This window comes from Miniopterus natalensis, chromosome 5, assembly GCF_054644295.1.
Source record: "Miniopterus natalensis isolate mMinNat1 chromosome 5, mMinNat1.hap1, whole genome shotgun sequence".
NCBI classification, from domain to species: Eukaryota; Metazoa; Chordata; class Mammalia; order Chiroptera; family Miniopteridae; genus Miniopterus; species Miniopterus natalensis.
In genome coordinates this window covers 31,388,058-31,407,318 of record NC_142085.1, presented here as the reverse complement: position 1 = coordinate 31,407,318, position 19,261 = coordinate 31,388,058, and the positions used below count along the sequence as shown (strand labels likewise).

At 41.0% G+C, this 19,261-nt stretch overlaps 1 protein-coding gene across 1 annotated transcript in view; it reads right to left on the bottom strand.

Annotated features, from left to right (window-relative positions):
- ADGRB3 (adhesion G protein-coupled receptor B3) overlaps positions 1-19,261 on the bottom strand; it is a 626,535-nt gene that overhangs the window by 316,048 nt on the left and 291,226 nt on the right. The window contains exons 11-12 of the mRNA XM_016195549.2: positions 15,960-16,154; positions 3,477-3,545 (exon numbers count right to left, since the gene is read on the bottom strand). Coding sequence (XP_016051035.1) covers positions 3,477-3,545; positions 15,960-16,154 — 264 coding nt within the window. The remainder of the gene's footprint in view (positions 1-3,476; positions 3,546-15,959; positions 16,155-19,261) is intronic.

Genomic DNA, 19,261 nt, shown 5'->3' with positions numbered 1-19,261 from the left:
GGGGAGGGATGCTGATAGGCAGGAAAGGGTACAGGAAGACCAAAAGGGGGGGAGGGAGGAGGACTTGTGGGGCAGTGAGAGTAGCAGGCCCGGCGAGCGTACTTTACAGGGCCTGCGGCTGCACTGATCTAACACTCAGACACTGAGGATATATATTTACTCACACAGGCTTGAAGATGTCAGCAATAAATACTCCACTTACAAATCTCTGGCATACACTGTTGTTTTTTAAAATAATTTCAGAAAGATTTAGGGAGAAATTCTGTTTCTTACCTACATTTCCAATCATGAAATATGAGTTCTGAAATCTCATCATTCTCATTCCAAACATGTGCATAAAGTTTCCATCCACTCCAAGCCTCCTGCTACTACGGCATTTTTCCTTCCGTGTTTGTGTAGGTGTATGTGTATACGAGTATGTTAGTGTAAGGGCAAATACAAATTAAAAATAAGAGGCTTAATTTTCCTTGCTGAAAATAAGAGACACCCTTCCCCAAGCCCGCTCCCCCTTCCCTTTTCTTAGAGCGCTTCCTTTAGAAAACTAGTAATTGTTAAGTTCTTTCTCTCTTTGAAATATAGGTCAATCTTTTAAGAAGTGAAATAGCCTCTTACCAGCTTCAAGGCCCAGGCATGTCTCTCTTTGAAAAGTAATTATAAAGGAAGACAGAGCCTCCACCTCTCAGTTTCTGTGGGAGGGTAGGAGCCAAACTGCAGCAGGCGCCTTGCTCTAAGTTGCAAAACTACCTTCGGTCATTAAGATATATGAGGCTTTTAATTTTTTTTTTTTTTTACTTTGGAGAAAGCCAATTAACTAACAAGTGGTCACCTCAATTAGCACGTGAATTTTGGATGAAAGGTATGTGACAAATTGTGCTATCAAGTCCTCTTACTCGAAGACTAGTTACTGTTCACCTTGAGGACACGCCTGCAACGTGCTGTGTTTGCCGGGCTGTATAAGAGGGTGAGATTTCTTTCTGTCTTTGCATTCCCTTAGCAGGTTGCCTGTGACCCATCACATGCAGGTCTGGTGTAGTGCTCATTCAATAAAAAAATAAAACTGCTTCCTTCCTCTCCTGCCTCTGTGGAGAGGTTTCCTAGGTTGGCATAAGATTTTGTTTTTAGTTATGCTTTCCCAGCAGCAGTCCAATGTCGCAGAGCAGAGGTTGGTAACCTTTCTGTGTAAAGGGCCAGACAAGTGAACATTTTAAGCTTTGCGGGTCAGGGGGTCCCTGCTGAAACAACTCAACTTTGCCCCTGTCTCACCGAAGCAGCCATAGACATTACATAAAGGAATGAATGGGGCTATATTCCCAAAGTTTATTTACAAAACATCTGCCAGGCTTACTGGCCGAGGCTTGCCCGCTCCTGCTATAGACACGTGGATTTTCAGTGTAACAAAAATACAGAACATCGTATCGCGACTGAAATTAAAATGGCTTGTCTTGACTGTCATGGACTTGTCTGTGCCAATCACAGTGATAGTGCACAGAATAGGACAATGTAAAGTGCAGTCTGTTTCTCCACTTTAGTATACTGTGTTTTGAGTAGAATGCTGTAACTAAATATACTTTAATTCTCTACAACTGTGGCTGATGTGCAGCAAACAAGTCCTGAAATGACTCTGAATTTTTTTGTTGTTCTAAAGTGTAATACTTATTGGCAAAAACCTTCTGTTGTCAATGTTCACTGTTGCTCAGCTAGTTTCCAAATGCCTGTATAGTTATGTTTTATATTTTATTTTACTCTAACATAAGATAAGGGGACCCACAAGGGAAGAGGGACTATCTTTGGTGGATTTTAAACAGTGCTTGTTTCCGAGGAGTTCACCCTTTGTGCCGCAAAGCTGGAGACTCATTTGCCATGTGGCTGCATTTATGAAAACACCTTTTAGTAAAAGCTACAAAAATAGTTGTTTTTTTAATTTCAAATGGTTATTTTAAAAAAGCATTAAGGATCATCACAAATGGAAAATAAGTAAAAGATAAAACTATATGCCCTGGTCAGTGTGGCTCAGTTGGTTGAGCGTCGATCCATGCACCGAAGGGTCGCTGGTTTGATTCCTGGTCAGGGCACATACATAGGTTTTGGGTTCGATCCCTGATCAGGGTGCAACCAATTGATGTTTCTCTCTCACACCTATGTTTCTCTCTCTCTCTCTCTCCCCCCCTTCCTCTCTCTCTAAAATCAATAAACATATTTTATAGCTAACTTAAAATCATAAGTAAATGGAAGGATTATGGATTCAGGATTTTCCATTGCTGAGTTCTGTCACCATTCATCATTTGCTCAAGTTGGGACCTCACAATAAATACCGTCATCTGATGAACTGCAGTCTTATTCTCAATAGGGTATTATACACTTGTTCTAAATATATCCATGCTTAATAGTCTCCAGCATTCTCGAAAGATGTGCTTAGCCTCTGCAGCAATATTCTGAGGAAAGACACCATTTTATTATAGTGAGTGGATGAGGCCCTCCTCTTTAAAAATGCCAAGGACATATATATAATTCAAACTAGTAGGAAAGGATTCAGGGTCTTAAACTAAGGGGAGATTTTTTTCTTGTTATGGCCAGAAGCATAGAATTGGTACCTGATAATGAGGTGGACCCACACTGGACTATTTTTAGAGCTCCTATCATAATAGGAATAAAGGGCATGCTTTACTCCTGGAGCCCAGAATGTGATTATAAAGGCAGAAGGGGAGAGACGGCTCACCTGAATCTCAGAAAATATTCTTATTTTCAAAAATGCATTGTTCCCTTGAATTTTTAACAAGGGTCAAATAGAAAACTTACAAAAAGGTTAACATTCAGGTAAATGAAATTTTTACAGGATTGTAAAAAACAGTCTTAACCTCTAACCCACTTTTCCTATAATCTAGAAAAAAAATGTCATTAACCAACCATATGTCAGTATTGCACAAGGGGCAGTGCAAAGCATTTTAAAAGAATAGCTGAACCAATAAGGCCACTGGCTACACTGGCCATGCATAGAAAGAGAAAAAATAGCCAAATTTTTCATTTAAGTGTTTTAAATGAGAATTCATATTTACAACTCTTGGCTTTGAATCAAAATGCACATCTGTATATGTGATGCAGATTATATGTAGTGTTGTAGTAAATGCAAATGATGTTACTTGTTAGTGCACCACGATTTGTTTGTAATATGTGCTTTTACATTTGTTATTTTTACCAGTCTGTAGATAGGAAAGAAACTGATTGAAAAGGCATATAGTTATTAAGTATTAATACCTTAAAGTTATAAATTACTTAAAACTGATTGGTTTTCTCACATTTAGAAAGATCATTCGTTCCATTGATTGTTATGATAAATCACTTGTTTTCTGTAAAATTAGTATAATATAATCTACTATGACTTTTACGTTCTTGGAATAGCAAGCCATTAATTTCTTCACATATGTTTAAACTCTATTTAGCCAACTTCACTTTAAGCTGTGAAATAACTCCAACCTTACCTGCTGTGCATCTTCCCATTTTTCTTTGTTTTCTTCATCTAGGAGGTTGCTAACTATTTGAAAGAAGTTCTGAAAATTAAATTAGATAAAGGTTTAATGTTACATGAGAGAATATACTTTCAACAATATCCATCTGGTCTGATTTTCTGATGAGGGTATAAACACTTTGCAATATTGTTGTATGACCCTAACACATTATTCTAGAAGATCTCTGAGGACGCTTTCTCAGCACCATAATTCTAGAATTTCTGCATAACTTTACATATACACCCTGAAGACATCAGAGTAGGTAAAACACTTATTTTCACACACAATAATGTGGTCTATTATAGGCTTTATTCCATCCTGCCATACCATTGTATAATTATTCCTTAGAAATAAGTTTTATTGCTTCTCTAATAAAAGTCTTGCGTTTGTGTTATGACAAGTTAACTGGTTAATTGTGAACTGTGCTTGCGACTTGCATTGCTGCCTCAGTGAGCATTATAGTGAAGGCGACACCCAAGGGCATAGCTGAGGCAAGGAGGTTTCCTCAGTTGGATCCTGGCTCTGCCCTTCCTGGTTAGTCTTCCCTAAGGTTTACAACTACCTGTTTCAAAGATTACGTGTAATTTCCCAAGTACCTGGCACTTAGCACATGGTACCTGCTCGATAAACCTTGGCTATTTTCAAATTGCCTTCTTTAAGTCTCTGCTTCTGCCAGGAAGCCACAGCGGAGGAAGGAACAGATGCGGTAACATGTTCGTACTGGAGTCCAAATCCTCGTATCACCCTTGTCCTTAACTAACTGTTGAAGACCCACTGGCTTGACCTTGGTCTGGCAGCACCCAGATGAGTTTTTTTTTTCTCTTTATGTGCAGACAGGCACGCTTGGCATTCGCTTTTCATTCCCAGTGTCCACACTGCCAGGGAGTGGGGCTCAGTTCAGTTCAGCTGTTAGGACTGAGCTCACACATGGGGAGTGTCCACCAGAGAGGCCCCTCTGTCCTCTCACACTCACAGTGTCTCCAGGGCACAGGAGCCAGGACAGGAAAACCAGGGTGCCTGTGGAAGGTGAGCAGTGACTTGGGGTCACAGGAGACCTAGGAAGTATTAAGTGAATGCATGACGTTTGTCTTAAACTACATAAACAGTAGCCCCTTGGTTGGGTCCTCAGAGGCTCTTCCTACTGGTCTATATGTAATTGAGCAGGAGCACTGCCTCATGCTGATACATTAGCTCAGAAAAGGACTCCCTCGAGGGGGGAAATAATTACCATTTTTTAGCCTCTCCAGTCTTCCTCTCTATCTAGCTTTTCAAAACAGGCTTTTATTCTAATCCCAAGTAAATTCAGCTGGGCGTTTTTAGAGGAAAAACAAAGCTGCTTCATTTCTCTTCTCTTGAGGTTTGAAGCTGTTAGTATCTATGTTTAATTGCCCTATTTGTACTATTTATTTTAATAGTTTCTGGCAACCACATGGTTGAAACATGTTTTGAGTCATAACCTCTATAAAAGTTACAGAATATTTTATACAACTCTTGAAAAAAACTGCAAGTCTTTTAGACCCATTTTCAATTCATTTAACCTTTTTGTGCTACTAGCCATTTTTTTCTCACTTAAAATTTCCTGGTTGGAGTGATAACATTTTAAGGGCTTAGTCCATTGAGCTGTAACTTTACCTATGGGCAGAAAGAATTAACCTTCAGAGTTCTCCAACTGCCTAAGGCTGGTTAACTCAGGAGGGGACCTGGTGCTAATGAGGCAGAAGTTGCAGATTTCGTACCTGTACATGCATCAGCTGTGCTGAGGTCCACGACCGTGAGCCGTGTCCTAACCCCTGCCAGCTTTCATACAAAATATGTGCTGCTGCTAACAAGAGACAGCACGAGAGTGGGGAGCTATTTGTGTCAATGCATCTCCGTTTCTGGGAAAACACTTCACAAAAAACGGTTTGCCGACAGCGGGTCAGCGACTGCGCTGCGCATGGAGGCCAGTGAGCTCACATACAATTTCTGATCAGAATGAGAAATTCAGAGTTCATTATTTTTAAATCAACAAAGGGCATACAAAACACACACAAGTGATTAAAATTACATTCAACTAACCAAAAGAGTGTAAGAAATTTTTTTTGTATCATTTTCTAAGGCCGATAAATTAGACTACCGTGTCAGCGTGAGAAAATAGTACAGAATACACTTCTCCTTCTACCTCCCTGTTTGTCAGATGTGGGGACGATCAGTTGTGGGGCGATGCAGGGGCACTGTGAGCTGGGAGGAGGGGGTTGGGAGGCATTTAGGGGAGACAGTATTTCTTTTTCATCATTGTATTCTCAGCACATACAATGCCTTGTCCATAGCAGGTGTTTAATAAGGTCCTAACTTAAAAGAAATGCAGTCATGTGCCACATAACGACACTTTGGCCAACAACGGACCACATATATGACCATCGTTCCATAAGATTATAATGGAGCTGAAAAATTCCTGTTGCCTAGTGACGTCATAGCAATCCTAAAGTCATAGGGCAACACATTATTCACATGTTTGTGCTGACACTGGTGTAAACAAGCCTACTGCTCTTGCAGTCACATAACAGTGTAGCACATGCAATTATGTAGAGTACATAACACTTGATAATGATAATAAAAACTATGTTATTGGTTTACATATTTACTATACTATACTTTTTACTGTTATTTTAGAGTGTACTCTTTCTACTTATAAAAAAATAAGTTTGCTGTAAAACAGTGTGCCACGTTGGGCCGACAGCAGCCTCATACATCTCACGTCTCTTGATTGCATCATTTTCTTTTTACTTAATTTAATATCATGCTGTTCTGTTCACCGTGACCCCTGAGCATTCACACAACAGTGAAACCATCTAATAACGCATTTTTCAGAACGTATCTCCAGCCTTAGGTGACACATAATTATAATGAAGTTACAAGGTCAGTACACCTCAGGTTCGCTGACAAGACTCAAGCACCATTCCTTCGAGCTGACCCTGCTCCTAATCTGTCTCATGCACATTGGAAAAACTATATATGTGAATAGCAATTCACTTTGACATTTGCTCAAAGGTCAGACTGGTAGATAAACAGAGCAGAGTCAAACGCAGTATTTTGAACAGGGGACTCAGCCATTTGACTGAATTTTTGAGGAAAGAATGTAGCAGCTTCCATGGCAACAGATCCACTACTTGCTAAAATTGTTTAAGAGCTTCACTAATTGTGGTGATGTCTCCTTTTGATAACTCATACATCAGGTCACTTTTGTCAGCTCTTGAGTTGCCTGTGACGGCAGATTTTTGTTTTGCTTTGTTTTGGTCAGGCCTGATCTCTATGGACTAGACTGATTTAAAAAATGGAGTGTCCTTGGCAGAGTCTAAGTTTAGAGCTTGAACTAGGCAGCCCTGGTTTAAAGTTTCCCCAACATTTATGAACTGAGTGGTCCTGGGCTAATGTTGCCCACCTATGTCTTACTTCTCTAACCTGTAAGAGATGATAATAGCTGTTGTGAAGCTTGGTGCTAATTCTTAGCACAGTATCTGACACATACTAAGTGCTCGATATATGGCAGCTTCATGATTTTATGCCCTCTCTCTTACCTTTTTTATGACTGGCTGCATGATTTGTCTTTATAGTCACATTATGGCAAATATGCACCTGTAAGGTTGCTATAGACTTTCACAGCCAGAGGCTCTCTCCAATCCTCTTTTATAGCCAAGTCCTCTTTGGGCAATATGTAAAGCACAGAGATGACTCACCTTTAACTTCAGGGCCTATAATTTGTTCAGCAGAAAACTGCCCCTCCTAAGAATGTATTCTGCTGAAAGGGGTTTTCAGTGTCGTTATCATAAAATACCTACTACGTGAGAGGTACTGGGCCCAACAATGATCGGGCACAAAGGTCAGGAGGTATGACTCTTTGCTTTTTCTTTGCAGGAAGTATTATGAAAATCGGTGTAGTAAATGTATGTTATAAAGAGAAGTATGGGTGTTTCTGTCACATTCAAAGTGTAATTCCTGAATTGGATGATGAGACTAAAAGGACACTCTCTTACATGAGAAGCGGTAAATAATTCTTTGTACAATGTCTGATTGCTTCCACTTGACAAATTTCTCATGAACTATATATAATTTTCTATAAATATACCAAAGCACGTCATAGCGTTTAGCTTTTTCCAAACTCTTTGTGGAAACAGAGCTGTAGATTAGGCTAGTGATTGAAGATATCTGAGGCCCCCAGATGTGCTCTCCTCCTCTTAGCCCACCAGCAAAATCCTTGGGCACTGAGAGACAAAGGCAAGCCCTAAGGAATAGATTTAATAATGTAGAACTAAATGTTATAAGAAATAGCGGTAACCCTGACTAGACATAGAGAGGAAGACAAGAAAAGCTTAAAGACTGAACAAGGAAGCAGGGACAAGCCACTAGGCCAAGGATGAGTGGTGCAGATAGGTCGTTGATTCCTCTCCAGAGCGGGTGATGGCTGATGGCCATGCAGGATCCAGCCCCTTCCTACCTCTCCCAGCCTAAGGAACTACCCTATCCCCTACCCCGTGCCCTGCTCTCTCTGCTCCAGATCCATCTGCACCCCAAACCCCTTTCTGCCCAGCCTCGGGACCTATCTGATGTTCCCTTCCTCGGACCGCTCTACTTCCCATTTTTTACTCAAATAACCCCTTCCTGTTTTTCAGGCCTAGATTTATATGCAATTTCCTCAAAAAGGCCTTATCAGATCGCCACCCCGCTATCCCCAAGTATCCTGGGTCTGCATACTTTTTTCCTGATTTTAATCAGTGGAGATTTTAATTTTTCATTTCCCAGTATCCTTGTCATTCAGGCTTGGCAAACAACCCACAGAAAAAGGCAACAGCCAGAGCATAGAAGTAACGAGCCATGAAAACAGGACGTGAAGAGACGGGTTCTGTCCAGCACAAGGGGCCTTGTCCTCTGTTCTGACAGCGGCTTCCCCAGAGGCGGGCTGGGTTGCGGGACAGCCTCTGACTCCACTCCACCTGGACACCGCGCCCAGGCGCCGCAGCAAAGCCACCGCGTCTACCCACCGATGAACTGCCCCTTCCCTCGGAAGCGAAAGGGGGGGAGCGGTGCAGGCAGCCAGCGACTGTGCAGCGCCCGCTTACAGGGCGACGGGACGAACGTGCCGACTTGCAGCCGCACTGCGTAGAGTTCTTCTAAAGTATATCACAATTTTTAATTATGATGCGTTAGTATGATGACCGGTTGAGGGCTTTTTTCCTCCATCAGGCTATCATCTAGTTGGGGTTGCCTGTATTTTGCCCCTAGTGCACAGCATAAAAAACAGCACAACATACACACAATATTTCAATTGGATTGCACGTCTCCATGTGGCCAGGGGCTAGGCATTGAAGGGATCTGAAAAACACCGGTTACCAGTCTCCACCTCATTTGCTGCCTCCTCTCAACACCCTCCCAATGCCACCAGGGTTCTCACGATGCCTAAGAAAGGAGCCATCACACTTATTTTTACAGCTAAGAATATTAGTTATCTTGAGTAAATACAGGATCAAACACTTCTTATTTAAAATAGAATTCTGATGGCTCAGGATGCACAGATACATAATTTTCAGAAGTTGTAGGTTTTAATTAATGAAGAGAAAGCAGCTGTGGATGTCTGACCCTGGTCCTCAGGTTTAGACCCAGCAGCAACCAAGGAAAGGGCCTTCTCTTTCATAAACACAGCTCATTCTTTGACAAACACGGTGAACCTTCCCTGTGCATCGCTACTAGCAGCCCATCCCTGAAAGGATGCATTTGATAGTATAAGTGCTGCTTTGCTCAGCAAAAGAATGGCATAAGGCGAGTTTTAGAAATACAACCCTGGTTGCCGAAGGGAAGGAGGTGTTGGCAAAAAAGAAGACTGGAGAAGGAAACGTGGTTAGGAAAGTTTACTGAGAGCCCAATGTAGTGATTCTGAAGGCCTAACGGACAGCAGTGAGTGTGGGAAGCAAGAATGGATCTACTCCTTTGAGGAGTGTTTACCGAAAATCCAGCACCTATCTGTCCTGTTCTAAGTGCTCGGATACAACTGTGAGAGAGACACACGAGAGTCCCTTCCCTCAGGGAGCTTACCCTCTAGTGGGTAAAGAAAGGCAATACATAAGTTAGTAAGTGCTAACGATAAGATGATTTCAGAGGGTGATACAAAAATGAAATAATTTGTGGGGATAGAGAGTGGTCAGGGAAATGTGTGTGTGTGCGTGTGTGTGTGTGTGTGAGAGAAACTGTTTTGGCCAGCAGGAAAGACATTTCTAAGGAAGTGCATCTGAGCTGAGAACAGAGAAATGGGAAGGAGGCAGCCATGGGAAGACCTGAGGAAGAGAGATCCAAAAAAAATGGGAGGAGAGAGTCCAAATTCCCTGGGAGAAGGCGATAGTCTGGACAAGTTTAAGAAAGAGAAAGAAAACCAATTTGGAGTTGTCTTGAATAGAGGGCTGGATAGGATGGGGGAAGGGAGAATAGTAATACAAGATGAAAAGACAGGCAAGGGTCAGATAAAGTGGGGCCTTGATCCCATAATGGTTATATGACATGAGTTTCATTAAAAATAAAAATCTAACTTTGGCTGCTGAGTGGAAAACAAAGTGCAGAAGAGGGAGAGTAAAAACAAGGAGATCAGAAAGTAGTCTGTTTTGTTTCTTTGAGGCCAGGGAACCATAGGAAATCATAAACACATCCAGGTTACAGATTAAGGCATGGCTAACAGATGACCAATTCCCTGTGATCTGGCGGTGACTGCCTCATAGTCTCCTATTCATAACAGCATACAGACATGAAATGGAGCAAGAGTAACATTATTACAGAAATAATCCTGAGTTTGCTCTAATTTTTTTTTTTTTTTTTTTTTTTATAAAGCTAACCAATCCCTAAAGAATGCTTTAAATTTTTTTGGTAACAGGTGAATAGAGAAAATAACTCACAATTAACCAGGACAAAGAGTCACTATACTATGGTTTAGATCTTTTATCCAGAATACCTGCCCAAGCAGCATATCAATTGGACATGGGTAATTAGAAACTATCAATGATTCAGGGAGACAGGAGATTATAATCCAGGACACCCCTAACAGGTGTCAGAGCCCAAGATATATAAAGAATATGACTCAGAGACAAGAAACTGAGCCACTGGAAAAGCAGAGGATAACCCGAGGGGACAAGAGGATTGGGGTATGGAGGCTGGATAGGTTAGCAGTGGGATCCACAGCAGGCTGATGACCTGAACTGATCAGAGAGCTCTGCCAGCAGGGCTAACTGTCCAAGCTTGTCCACTGCAGCCTGCCAGATCTAGAAGAAAGTGAGAGCAAATTATGGAAGTAAATATTCCCTAACATTTCTTAGTTTAGGGGCAAAAAGCCAGTCTTTAAGGACATCTATTCTTCTTCTCTCAGTCACAAATCTGACAGAATCTGACTCATTTTGAAAACGACCTGAGAACATCAATTGATCCAGGAATCTTTCACACTAATCTCATTGATCTGTGGGATTTCTGAATAGCTTGGATGGACAACTTTTACACAATGCTGCCAGTCTCTCCAGGCTAAATTGAGGATCAAGGGCTTTAGCTAGGGGCAGCAGACTGGGGTCTGCTTTGAGGTGCAGAGGACATGGAAGGCTGCGTGGAAAGTAGCAGCAGCCAGTGTTCAATGCTTTGGGGCATGAACTTGGTCTTGCTCTGGGGGGTCCTCATTTGAAAATAAAAAGCCAAAAAATTAGTGAAATTAATATAATTAAATATGCTAAATGATTTCCCCCCAGGGGCCTGGCAAAGTTATACAAACATCATAACTCAGGGTAGCAAAATCATCCTCAAATTCAGACAGGGGATGCTTCTTAAGTCAGGAATGAAGTAGTGACCCATCACCCAAGTCTGGGCAGGCCTGGCTGATACATCAAAGAGTCAGCATATGCAAGAAGCATGTGTGCATTACAACTTTACCCATGGCAACACTATGGGCAGAAGCCATAGCATGTGCTTTCCTCTTTGCTAAAGGGAAATCCTTATAGTCCTTCAAGATTCCCTATTCTGAGCCACCAAATCCATTCAGTTGAAGCCCTAAACTCTGGGACCTCAGAACGTGTCTGTATTTGGAGGTAGGGCCTTTGAAGAGACAATTAAGTTAAAACGATGCTGCAAGGGTGGGCCCTGATCCAATCTGATGGGTGTCCTTATAAGAAGATGATATTAGGACACATAGTTACCAGGGGCAGGCTCACAGAGAAAAAAGGCCACCTGGGAACAAAAGGGAAGGGCAGCCACATGCAAGGCTAAGGAGAGAGGCCCAGGAGAAACCATCTTGGACTTCCAGGCTCTAGAACTGTGAGAAAGTAAACTTCTGTTATTTAAGCCACCTAGTCTGTGCTATTTGTTATGGCAGCCCTAGCAAACTAATACATCCCACATTAATTTTGTTTTAATCTTCACCTGAGGATATGTTTGCACTAACTTTAGAGAGAGGGTAAAGGAGAGAGAGAGACTGAGAGAGAAACACTGATGTGAGAGAAATAAATTGTCTCCCATATGCGTCTTGACTGGGAATCTAATCCACAACCTTTTGGTGTATGAGACAATGCTTTAGCCAACTGAGCCACCTGGCAAGGTCTCCCCCAATAATTTTTTTAAAAGAGAAATCTTTGATAATAAATTGAATCACAGGAGAAAACTAAACTACCTGTGCATTGTGCTAATCCAAATCTCAATACTTTCTTGACTCTGAAGGAAATAATGGGGATTTCTAAAAGGACAAAACTACCTACCAGATATTTTATAGTGTTTTTGAAAAATAAAACCACAACCATTTCTTCATATCCCATGGCATTTCCTAGTTGATAGGCTGCACTATATATATTTTTAAAACATCTTTGCCATTCTCCCTCTTCCCACCTGACTGCTGTGCATACTTTGTACTCTCCCATGGAGACATCTGCTAAATTCTGTTCATGGTAGGGTACTCATGTTGATTTGTGAAACAAGATTTGTTGCTTAATATCTCACCCATTTAAGGATGTTATTTGGCATTGAATTTCTCATTTTCACCTTTATAGTGAGGGCAAGGTTTAAATACTGCCAAGAAAGAGGTGTTGTTTGTACAAGGCTCTCTCTACCACAGAGAAACAACAGGGGATCCTCTCAGGCTGTTAAACACTGCAAACAGCAGCCATTTAAGACTTGGAGCCATTGTCAGCTGGGTGTTGTGGCTCTGTTCAGAGCCTGGCTCCCACTGAGCCAGGAATCCAGTTATTGATTTAAGCCATTCTCCCCAGCCACGAACTCTCCAACTCTCTGCAGTGTCGGCCTCAAGGACTGATGCTTCTTTTCCGACTCCCATTCTCCTGGATACTCTCCCCCGCCCTTCTCCTCTGTAAGAAGTGAAAAGGGAAACAGCAGTGCCATACTTTCTTAGTTGATGACATGAGAAGCATTTGACCTTCCTTTCTTGGCAGGAGAGCTACCAATATCCACACCTGCATCAGCCGCAGACACCTGCGATCTAGAGCTGCTTCGGGCTCTTGTTCCATCAGAGAACTAACTGCTCGCCTTCTGGATACTAAGAGCTACAATTTTTGAGAACTTACTTTATACAACACACTGTGTAATTTTTACTTAGATCACTTAATCCTCACACTGGCACTATAAAGTAGGTAATTTTATTCCATATAATGGAAGAGAAAATTGAGTCACAGCGATGTCGAGTAACTTGTCCAGCATCACCTCTCTAACAAGAGTCAAAGTCATGACCTGAAGGTCAGGATTCTGACTACAGGACAAGAGCACTTCATCAGCACACTGCACTGCCTTCCTTACCTCCCCGGCTATGTCAGACGGCATTACCCTTCCAGCCTAAAGACTGCTAATTCTATAAAGGGAAGCAAATGCAAGCAAATTTGGAATTCAAGATGAGTTTAGTTTATGCCATATTAACTGAGCCAATCAGAAATGCCCAGAACCCTTGGAAAATAGGAAACTGAAGTTAAGATAGAGGAGGTATTAAGGAAGGCTGTACACTGCAGTTCAAGCAAAGACAATAAATATATATATATATATCACTTGTATAAAATATTTGTGAAAAGTAGAATAAAGGAGTCAAAAAGTTCTCCGGAATTTCAGAAAAGAGAAAGATCATTTTCAGATGGAGTTCAGGGCTTGCTGGCCCGGCATTCAGAAAGACTTGCTAGAGTTGGGCCGGGATTTTGATAGGTGGAGATGGAAGAAAAACACCCTAGAAGAGGAAGACATCGCAGGTGCCTGAGAGGCACCAGTAAAAGACAATGGGAAGAAAAATGCAGCTCCTGCTGTGAGCGTGACCCGGACACCAACGTGCTCAGAACTTCGGGTGTATGCGGAGGGCTGACGAGAGAATATGAAAGTGGAGGGGCCTTTTCTGCTGGTGCCAAGATGACAACATAATAGCCGGCCAAGTTCTTCAGTCAGACCAGCTAATGCCCATGGCCAAGCCTTTGGGCAAACTAATTGCTCATCCAGTCCATGCACTCTAATGAGCAGTTTAATCAAACTATCTTCCCCCCAAAACCTGGTAATCTCAATTGCTTGAGTTTTAGCACCTAAAATCTTAAAGCCCTACACTCTCGAGAGTTAGAAGAGGTCCTAGAGGTTATTTAGAGCACCATTTGGTGTGATGTTTCAGCCGTGAATGCGTGTCTGAGGAGTTTTGAAATTACAACTTTTGTGGCAAGGGCTTCAAATGGCATTTTTTAATGTAAATGCTAATGAATAGAAGTATTTCAGAACTACAGGGAAAAGCTGTACTTGGCTTACTTTACTTAGTTTGAAAATTAGGAAACATTCTTTGTGAAGGAAAAAAAGCAACTTTAAAATACTAAAATGATGGTAATCTTCCCACCCTACCTCTCAATGTATTTTTACAATTAAAAATGTATTCCAGGCCGTGGCCAGTGTGGTTGAGTTGGATGTCGTCCAGTTCACTGAAAGGTTGCCAGTTCGATTCCTGGTTAGGGCACTTGCCCAGGTTTCAGGCTCGATCCCCAGTAAGGGGCATGCAGGAGGCAGCCAATCCATGTTTCACTCTCACATGAATATATTTCTCTCTCTCTTGCTCCCTCTCCCTCTCTCTCTAAAAATCAATAAAAAATATATTTTAAAAAAGTATTACAGGACACTGGTGATATGACATAGAATGCAGCTCCAATAATTCTCATAGCAGTTACTTTCAGGAGATATTTAATTAATGTATATGCCTCTATACAAATCAGAGTATCAATATTATTTATGAATGATTCCATAATTCCAAAAAGCTTTCATTTCTTCTTTCTCTCAATAGCTGATTAAAACAAAACAACAATAGCATAAAACACACAAAACAAAACCTGCATTCTCCAAGTGAAATGCAGATAAAACTCCCAAATGAAGAGTCGGCTGGAAGAAAACCGCCTGACCTGGGAGTTTTGCCAAACTTTTACTTTAATGAACTTTATGCAGAGATACAGAAAGGACATTATGCTGGAAATGCTGAAATCAACTCAGCTCTCTTGGCAGGAGTACATTTTAGCCTATAGCACAAAAAGAGTTAATCTGAAATGCAAACTAGGATTGCATGAAATGCTTTGTTTGCCATTCAACAAGCTTTGTTTTAATGACAAAGGCAATCCTGAAATTGGGTGAGTACTTAAACTTTACTGTGGAGGTAATTAGGCTGCTCTAGAAGTCTTCCATGATAAGAAAAATACGCTGTGAGGAGTTACTGAATTTCTGATTTTCTTATCCAGAACAATTCTCTATTTGCCTGATATTTTCAGGTAATCGTTCCACAAAATTAACTATGGCCTTCCCCCTTCTAATAGCAACACCCCAAACCAAACTTAAAGTATGTCTTCTTTGCGTGTTATAGTTAATGTGCTTTCATTATGCTTAATGTACTTTTTCTTTTAATATTTTTATTGATTTCAGAGAGAGGAAAGGAGAGGGAGAGAGAGAAACATCAATGATGAGAGTCATTGATCGGCTGCCTCCTGCACGCCCCGTACTGGGAATCGAGCCCGCAACCCGGGCATGTGCCCTGACCGGGAATCAAACTGTGACCTCCGGGTTCGTAGGTCGAAGCCAACCACTGAGCCACACTGGCCAGGCTTAATATGCTTTCACTAGTCTCTTATGGCAAGATGGTGATATTAAATGTGGAAATAGAATATCCATGATGCAACCTTGAATTCTCTATAGCGCCTTTTATCTAATGGCTCAAAACACTTCCCACACATCCTCATTCAGGATCTCCTGGAAGTGTATTATGAGCATTTTATGGTTGAGCACACTGGGGTGTAAAAAGACTAAGGGAATCGAGGTCATTTCCAGAGCTCACACTAAGCACAACCTGGAAGTTTCCCCAAGCAGGAGTGAGCGCTCTTTCCCTCCTGGCTGCACTGGCTTCTTGGGGCCAAAAACTGATTGCTTTTTCACCAGTCTTTTCCTTCATGGGATCGCCTCCCTTACCTGTACACCATCAGAGGCAGGGATGTAACTCGCCCTTTTAAACGTGTCTGTCACATTTCTGAGGATTTCCACAGACATCAGAAGATCTCCTGCATAGAAATTTTTCCGCTGAGTTAAATCCAACAGTGTCTTGGTCACCTGGGACATTCCGTCACCTGCCAGCATTCGCTGTCCCTTAGCAAGGTGTTCTTTAATCTGGATGGTCAAAAGAACAGAATGAACATCAGAATCTTCATTACTATTTCTCTACAGATCTTCATCAAACAAATGTATTTAAAACTGGAGAGTCAACTTTAACATAGCTTTGCAACACTTGGGAAGATTTTAAAACTGTAAATTGTGTGTATTCCACACTCGGGTGACTATCCAGCATGCAGAAACTAATGAGTATATATACTTTATACTTGGGCAGGCTTGACAGACTTGCCTTTATCTCGTTCTCAGAGCACACAATTCAACACATTGGAGAAGGGTATTAACTTAGGTTTTTAAGTGAAGTAAAAATAAAAAATACTTTTGCATGTGGTAAACAGGGAGATTGTTTAGTAAGGTGTGGTCAGAGACGGGAGATTATAAACACTTCAAAATTTCCATTTTTATTAAGCAGTCTAGCTTAATTTTTGCCTTACCTCTTAAACACATCTTTCTATAACAGAAAAATTAAGTTGTCACCAGAACATTTTAGCTTTAGAAAATATCTCTAACTTTAGAGGTCTACTATGACATGACTGAAAGCTAGATTACTTTAGCTTTATTTTAAAAAGAAATAAACTAATAACAAAAATAAGACAACTCCCCCCAAAAAAACAAACCCACAAAAAAACTCTCAGCTAGGTCTTTAGCAGAACAAACTATTAAGATGCAAGGCTTAATTAGTTTGATGGCCAGAGGAATAGGCTTGTTTGTCAACTTTCATATTTGTTTATCTTACAGTTCAAGGAAAGTAAAGCATCTTATAGTGTGAAAGAATGGTAAAGTCAGGAAGGGTAAAGTGATAGCAAGGGTCTTTGTTTATTAAAGGCTAATCCTTGTCACCCCATTGCTAAGTTTGTGATAAAATTAACAAATCAAAAGATCATGAAATAATCAAGAACACACCAGAGAAATACTGAAATAGAAAGGGTAACGGGTAATGATTGTAATGATCAATTTCCCATTAGGAACTGTGCCAACAAATCCTGTAAAGAATGGCAATAAATCTAAACTAATCCCAAAAGTTAGGAGTTTTCAAGAAAATGTATTTTTCAAAATATCTTGCGGCTTCAGATATTTTACTTTTCTTTAGTCTCTAAAACTCTGTTTAAAAATATTTTGGTAAAGTAAAAATCTTCAGACATACTCTATTTCCATTATTATGCTAAAAGACAACCTATTTAGGTAGCTTATTTCTTCCCATTTTCTTCTTTCATTTCTGTCCCTGTCTCTCCTCAGCGACAGCCATCAACCACTGACTAAAGCCCAAAGGATTGGTATGCCATCCGTGATCAGCCTTTGCCTATCTCTTCTCTAAGTTTCTGATAAATATTTGCAATTTTCTGTTCAGGTCATGGGTTTGATAACTTCATGTGTCCACACTGGCTATCCCAGCCCCTCCCTTACATCATCGCATGTTTATGCACCCCTCAGATTTAGTCCTGGTTCTTCTAAATATGTAGAAAGCCAGTTAATCAACTCCCTTCTCTGTGCTACCTCTTCTCTTACATATCACTGTACCACACTGAAACATAATCGTTTGCTCATATGTCTTTCTGCCCCAGTAGTCCTTCTGAACCTGAGGGTAGGTTCCCTGCCTTACTCACAGCCTTAGAATATAGCACAGTAAAATCTGTGAGAGTTCATTAAATTTTTATGTCTTAACTATACCTTTATGATATAATACAATGGATGGTGTTTGGAGGCAGTAGTGCCCAAGTTTTTATTTAAACTTTGTAATTTATCATTTATATAACTGAATCCAAAGGAGACTCAGCATGTCTCCTCTAAGATCTGAAAAATATGCTTATCTGGTTAAAACATTTAAAACATCATTTTCTTAATTCAAATGAAATCACAAGCCTAAGGTAATTAGCACAAGCTACTGCATAACAGGGAACCTTCCTGCCTCACCCATGGTCTGTGTGCCCTACGTGATCCAGTTCCTGGGCACATAGAACACCTTTCCCCTCATTCACTGTGCTCTAGTTTCTCAGGGGTTTTTGTTTGTTTGTTTGTTTTATCTTCATTAACAACATTAAGCGCATGCCTGTCTCAGGGCCTTTGCACTTGCTTTTCCTTTTGCCTGGAATAGTCTTCCTACAGAGGCCCATGTGCTTCTTTGTCACCTCCTTTGAGAGTTCTTCCCTCCCTATCTAATACGGTATCATTGTCATTCATCTTACCCTTGGTCACTGTGCTGAACCTACATTGTGCTATCTACTTCTTGGCTTATTTATTTATTTTTGCATCTCCCTTCCCCACTCCACCACTAGAATACAGGTCTTGAGAAGAAATGTATTGTCTATATTGTTTACTCTTATATTCCCAGCACCTAGAGGATATACTCAATATATTGAACAGACTGAATGAATGAATTTCTATGCTCACATCAGGTCACAGAATTAAGTTAGGTACTTGAAAGCTGCCTTAACTCGCTCACCAACATAGCCCATAGCAAACACTGATATCAAATAGCATGAGAAATACCTGGCTCAAAGAGATAGTGCAGCTTCTTGGCTTGAAAGTGTCTGGTTCAGTGAAGAAAGTTTTAAAGTGAAATGAAGTTAATTGGGTCTAACCTAAAAAAAAAGTCATCAAATTCAGTCCTCAGTTTCGTGCTAGCAATGCAGATCCCAGCTGTGATGCTCAAAGCCACAGAGGACTTAAATGGCTCACCATTAGGAAGAGAATAGCAATGGCTGCCAAGGTAAACATCCTCTGACTACTTCAAATCAGCTCTGTATCTATTTTGGCAACACATGCCCGTGAGGGACCTAATTTGCTCAGATCAAACAAAAGCATCACAATTCTAACTTGAATCTTGAGGAATAAAACATTTAGACTGTTTTCTGTTTGTAATAAAAATAGTAGCAAAGGCACTGGATGGCTCAGCTAATCAGAGATAGGAAAGCCAGTCTTTCACTTCTGGGTCGACATCAAATGTGGCCTCCGTCAGTAGTAAATTAACGTCATTGCCATCTGACAGCTGCCTAGCAGGCTTATGTGGAATGAGCTGTTCTCAGTCTAGTTCTTTGCAAACAGGTGCACAAATCACAACACCAGCTCTCACAAATGGCATTAATTAGCATCTTTCCTGGCATTGTTGG